Below are 6,260 nucleotides of genomic sequence, written 5' to 3'. Positions count from 1 at the left end.
CTTGCACCCGCCCTGCAGCACCAGCTGGAGCCAGGACTGCTTTGCATCTCTCTGGACTTGTCTATATGGTGCACTAACCCACCCCAGCTGGGGTGTAAATTCCAATGTACACCAGCATTTCGCACCCTAAACTAGGCCATTTGGGCCGGGCTGCCGCGCACTAAAAGTTCCCTAGTGCATGTTAAGGTAGGACCGTTTGAACTACATTAGCACGTTGTAGGGAATGTTTAGTGCATGCCAGCAGGAGCCACAAGGCACAAACTGGTGCGCACTAGAATTTACACCACACCTGGTTTCATGAACACACTGTGCAGACGAGCCCTCATTCATTGCCTTGCTGTTTTTCTAGCACCCTCAGTCCCAAGATCTGAACCCCCAGCGACCCTGCCAGCGTGATGAGTCTTTATTTCGGTGACAGGGAAACAGAGGCACAGAAACATCACTCATTAATTCTTGCCAACAGCTGCCAACAACCCAGAACACACATTTAGAGGGAGATACCCAGAACCCAGTCACCATGGCAGAAACACTGCTGCATAGACACACCACGGCCTGTTACTTAGGAGAGGCAGCTGCCTCCTGCATTGTAGGAATGGTGTGAACTTGCCAAAGCCCCGTGCTCCCCCTGCTGGTGGCTGGGCACTTCCAAACCCTGCTTCTCAGCTATTCCATGGGTAAGTTCTGCATCACAGGAAGCTGGGAAAGCAGGAAGAGAGAATAAAGAGCAAGTCTGTGCCACAGAAAGCTAGTTAGAGTGTTCTACTCCCACCCCCTATTGCCAGCTGGGCTGCTCACTTAGCAGCACCTACATTTGGAGTAATATTTTCTGCCCAGGGATGGTGCAAGGGTTAAGGAGTTTAGCATGTAAGGCTTAGCTGGAAGAGGTGAGAAAAGGAACTTGGTAAGAATCACAAGTAGGCTGGTTCCAAGCCACTGGACTGAAGAAGTAGCCAGACTGATGGGAGAGATTTCACGATGAAAGTGCGTTTTTGCAACTCTCTGAGGCTCTCTGAGTGTGTCGCAAGGGGTCTCTCAACACGTGCAGCGTGGCCCAGGGGGGTAGGGCGCTAGACAGGGGTGCAGGAAAGTTGGGTTCTATTCCCAACTCTGCCATCAACCTGCCACATGATCTTGGGCAAGTCAATTCAACTCTGTGCCTCAGTTTCCTCTCCTCCCCCATGTCTATTTAGACTCGGAGCTCTTCAGGACAGGTCCTATCTCACTAGGGTGATCAGATGAGAGGAAGAAAATATCAGGACACATGGAGGGGAGGTTGCCAGCAGAGCCAAAAAAAAAAAAAAAAAAGCGGCATGCCACAAAATATCGGGACACCCTATATCTCACAGAGTGGCTGTGCAGGGCCCTGATCCCCACTGCTATGACAGTGGGTGGCCCATAGTGGAGATTCCCTAAGCAGGGATACAATCTCCCCCTGCTCCCCTAAAATAAGTGGATTTACCCCAGACGTGGCCAGAAGGAAACACCAGCTCTCACTCCCGCCCCATTACAAAAGAAGACTTTATTAGTCATCACAGCGTCTCTATTAAAAGGATTTTACTCTGAATCAAAAAAATATTTTAAAAAATCCCAATTTTACAGACATGTAGTGAATCTTCTCCCAAACTTAGGGGGGAAAACAAACACACACTGAGATTTTCAACTTCTTGTAGCAGACAGCGACTGGCCTGTCACTGCTCTCCATCCTCAGGGAGTCTCCAGGATGAGGTTTGCAAGGCAACCCTTTTAGCCCCTGAACAAAGCAGCACCATTTGGCCCTCTTCCACAGCACCGGAAGCATTTGGTTCTCTGGAGATGAGCTACTGCATGGCATTGCCGATAGCTAGGCAGTGCCTGCTACTGCAGATTAGCCCTTGCAGAGCCAGCAATAGTGCAAACCGTTCTGCAGCAGCACCCCCTAAATCAGATCCTTCCCTTCCATTCAGGGGCATGACTTGCAAGCTGCACCCCCCATGGCTGCTGCATGACCTCCCAGTACGGGGTGCCTGGGAGCAACACAGGATGCATGCCTACCTTTTCCCCAGATGCTTCCTATGCGTAGCTGGGAGCTCAGCCTGCAATGGAACAGGTCCCTCAGACTGAGACACATGCGTGCGTTGCTGGGGAGGAGTCCAAGGACAGAATGTCGTACAGTTTCTAGACCATTACCCAGAGATCTTGGGCTCACTAACCCTGCAGGGGGCGCCCTCAGCCAGCTGTCACTGGATGGAAGTTAGCCGGGTTGGTTGCACCTCAGGGGGGAGGCAAACCCCATCCTTTTAGAGTTCAGTTCCAGCTGAGCCTGCCCCAAAACAGGCCAACCTTTGCTGGCGGGTGAGTTACCAGATGAGCCGGTCACACTGGCACCGCGGTAAACAAAGAAAAGCCACAGCTGTCCTCACTACCACAAACCCTGGGGCAAGGCTCAGAGTTCAGAGGCTCCTTCATGGCCCCAGGGCAGGGGGCAGGCAGCCAGACAGGCTCCCTGCTCCGCTAACTGAGGCGCTAACCCAGACCTTACGGTATCAGTAGAGATACAGAGAAATAGATGCCAATCAAAGACCATTTCAAAAGTGACAAGTGTCAGTGCTACCAGACAGGACTTTCCAGCACCCTCTGCTGCAGCCCCAGTCAGACAGAGGAGCTGCGGGACAATTCGCCTCCAAAACGGGCAGCGCGTTCGTACAGGAAGGGGGCACCAGAGTTCGCAAGACCCGCCATGAGCCCGATTCTGGGCAGGTTTCAGTCCAAGAGGCCCAGTCAGAGCTTCAGCCCTTTGCAGCTGACAAGAGGGAAAGAAAGTCTGGCGATACCCCAGGCCCCTGAATCCACAGCACAGAGACCGCCAGGGCCCCACAGGACTCAACCTCACAATTCCAGCCATGTCTAAACCAGCGCAGCAGCCCAGCCCCATGAGCAGGGCGAGCTGCTCTGACAGGCTCAGAGTCCCATGCCCCAGCTCCTGCCACGGGGAGGGGGTGTCCCAGGCTGCTCCCTGCTGCAGAGAGCTGGGCACTTGGGGTATTGGTCTTCCCTGGCTGTCTCTGGCAGGCAGGTGGCGGCCTGAGGAGGCGCTCAGTCCTCGACGGGGACCTGCAGCGCAGAGTACACCATCACTCGGTTGTCCTCCTCCTGTTTACCTGCAAGGGAAGGGCCAAGGTCAGTAGCTCAGGCAGCCCCAGCAGCAGGGGGCCTGGCTGAGCCAGACAGCAATGGAGAACACGAGGCAGCTTGGGTGGCTTAAAGGTTTCATACTCTTCTACCTCTGGCTCATAGGTTCGAATCCAGCTTCCGCAGGAGGCTTGAGATCATCCGCAGCCTGTGCCCTATCAGGGGAGGTTGCTCAGGGTGGACGTCACCCGCACTACGTGGCCCACACCAGTCTCCTTGCTGAGGGGCTCAGCTGCGAGAGCAAGGACTGAGCAGGCCAACGGCGAGCGAACGTCTCACAGGGCCAGGGCTGCGGCTCGTGGGGCTGGGAGATGACTAGGACTTACTAGGGCTGTTTCCCCATCGCTGCATTCAGCTGGTTAGTGATGGAGCAGCGTCTGTGCAATCTCAGCCCCAGTGCCTGGTTGGGTGTGTCTACCACAAGAGAGCCTGCACTCTGAGGGAACAGCCCTCCCCAGCCAGACATCAGGGGTGGAGCAGTCCTGATCTAGTGGAAATCCCTGGCTAATCCCATCCCACTTGCTTCCCCCTCCCCCTGCAGGCCGAGCTGGATCAGGGTCACAGAGGCCTTCCTAGCTTGCATCATTTCAAGCCAATCGTTCTGGAGCAGATCATTAGGCGTCCGCTGTCCATGTGCCAGTGCCCCCTACAGCACCCTTAGGCCAAGGGAGTCTCCTGAGTGGATTAGTGCCACTATTGAGCACTTTCGGTGAATGTGGTATTGCTCCCCCCATCCCAAGGGGGTTGGCTAGATCCTTACAGGAGAGGCAGGCGAGGACGTTGTGCAAGGAGCCTCCGGCTGTGAAGAAGGCCCAGACGCCCATGGAGACGGTGATGATGTAAATGGGGATGAGGCTGGCCTGGTACCAGGGATTCAGGAACGTCTAGAAGAGATGGAGGGAGAGCGAGGTCAGAAGTGCTGCTGCCTTCCATCTCCCTGCAGAGCCCTGGCACCCAGTCCCAGCGACTGCCCCCGGTCCAGGCAGTCTGTTCCACACCGTCACAGCTAAGTCTTTGGGGGCAGGGGAGACTGGCAGCATTCCCTCCATCCCCCACCCCCTCCACCCTGAGCAGAGCAATACTGATCCCTGCTGCAACTTCTGCCCAGCAGTTTCACCATGAGGAGCTTAGTGGATAACACAGAGCCCCTTGCAAGGGGCTTTTGGGATCCGTAAGTCATTTATTAACACTGCTTAAGCCTCCTCCAGCCCCATCTCCTCACAAGCACGTCAGGATCAGCTGCCGCAGTGGGAGGGGCAGAACAGGGAGTGACTAGCCCTAAATGAGCTTTTGTGACATTTCAGAAAACAAGTGTACTCTGTAGCACTGTTGCTGCAGCAGGGACTATCCCATTTCCCACTCTTCCCGGGCTCCCATCCTTCCCTCAAACCCCAGGACAGCACCAGCCACCCATCCCCGCACTGCTGGCCAGCCCTGTCAGATCCGATCACCTCTCTCTATCCAGCAATGACTTCAGCCCCACTCACCAACCCAGATGTGACGAGGTGACTGGCCACCACCAGCGCCAGGGACCAATACTGCCGCCTCTCGCAGGCGTCAAAGAAGATCACTCCCCAGAACGTGTGTAGGAAGACGACGGCCATGGTCAGGAATGCTGAGAGAGAGGGGGGGGGGGGCAGACCAGTGCAGTGTCAGCACCCCAAACCTTCACAACAGCAACATGTTACCACTGTCTCCCCACTTCTATACCACCTTTCCAGCTGGAGGATCCCGAAGCATTTTGCAGACAGCTTTGTGCATGGCTACTGAAATGCAGCCACCTCTGGAGTGGAGCCCAGCAGCCATCCCACACAATAAGCTTTTATAGGAGGAGGTGGGAATCATTTCTCCAGTGGAATCTGAAGTTGGTAAAGGGGATAAATTTGAGGCTAACATCCCAGTCTTTATGGGAATCATTAGCGACCCTAAACAGTGAGGGCCCTGGTGTCACATCTCGTTTGGAAGAAGGATTCACAGCTGTAGCCACAGCCGGTTCCTCCAGGCTACGTAACAATAACCCTCTTCTAGACCCTTTCATCCTGGGCTCTCAAGACACGTGCTAGTCATCAAGATTCAGAGCCCCACCAGCAGGGAGCCACCTTTTTAGTGAGGGCCCAAGGTCACACAATGATCAGTGGCAGAGCTGGGACCGGAACCCCACTGAAGCCAAAAGGAGATTTACCTTTTACATCAATGGGGCCAGGATTAACAATGGCTCCCTAGACTCCTGGTTTCCTGCTCTAACCAGTAGACAGCACTGCCTCCCAAGATGGAAGCTGCTGCGATGATCTATTTAGCTGTTGGCTGACAGGGAGGGATGGGGCAGCCTTGCGTCACGCCCCAACAGTCTCCTCTGGTTCTGGGTGTACCTGATCTTCTGCAGCCGGAGGGAAAGCTGGTTCCTCCTGCTGCGTCTGACCTGGGCTCTGAGCCGAGCCCAATAAACGGCATCAGGGCAGGAGCAGCCCAGTCATTCCCAAGCGCACAGAGGCTCCTGCCTTACCTGACGTGATGAAGTAATACGGCGAATCCCCGTGGATCCCTACGATGCCCGGCCCTATGGAGTCCGCCAGGATGTTAATGACTGAGAAGACCCCACTGATGATCCCGAAGGACAGCCCCGATACTAGGAGGAGGAAGACGATATTGACCAAACAGCACTGAAGTTACCAGTGGCTGCGCGAAGCACCACAATGAGCTTTGGACTCCTTTGACAAGCGCAGGGGAGTTCCCCAGCATCTTCCATGTTACCCCCCGCTCTTCCAGGAGGTGAGGAGACAGACTTACCATCCAGAGATGCCTGGAGAATTCAGTGCATCGCAGGGCTGTGTCCAATGTGTTCTGGAGCATGGAGGGGATGGGGCCAGCAAGGGGAGGAAGATGCATCTTAAGCGCGCACCAAGGCTACTGGCAGAAGTTAACAGAGGGAAGCATGACTGCCAGCCAGCGATTACAACACAGAGTCAGCAGTGCCTGGCTGCTCTGTTCCAACTCTTATATCACCCCCATCACCGTGATATCCAGGCACCCTAGACCTGCTGCACGGCACGGCCAAAACGGTGCGTGGAGGGGTCAGCCATTTATGCGGGGGG

At 55.1% G+C, this 6,260-nt stretch overlaps 1 protein-coding gene across 2 annotated transcripts in view; it reads right to left on the bottom strand.

Annotated features, from left to right (window-relative positions):
* Nucleotides 1–1,500: 1,500 nt before the first annotated feature.
* The window catches only part of APH1A (aph-1A gamma-secretase subunit), a 7,359-nt gene continuing 2,599 nt past the window's right edge, over nt 1,501–6,260 (bottom strand). Inside the window, exons 4-7 of one of the 2 annotated variants that reach the window (XM_032790139.2) lie at nt 5,672–5,794; nt 4,656–4,783; nt 3,929–4,052; nt 1,501–3,137 (exon numbers count right to left, since the gene is read on the bottom strand). In XM_032790139.2, the coding sequence (XP_032646030.1) occupies nt 3,073–3,137; nt 3,929–4,052; nt 4,656–4,783; nt 5,672–5,794 (440 nt within the window). In that variant the 3' untranslated portion in view covers nt 1,501–3,072. The remainder of the gene's footprint in view (nt 3,138–3,928; nt 4,053–4,655; nt 4,784–5,671; nt 5,795–6,260) is intronic. The other variant, XM_032790140.2, reaches the window with a different exon arrangement.

Source organism: Chelonoidis abingdonii, chromosome 11 (assembly GCF_003597395.2).
Source record: "Chelonoidis abingdonii isolate Lonesome George chromosome 11, CheloAbing_2.0, whole genome shotgun sequence".
Classification (NCBI taxonomy): domain Eukaryota; kingdom Metazoa; phylum Chordata; order Testudines; family Testudinidae; genus Chelonoidis; species Chelonoidis abingdonii.
Note: the sequence above shows the minus strand (reverse complement) of the source record. Positions and strands in the feature narration are given on the sequence as shown.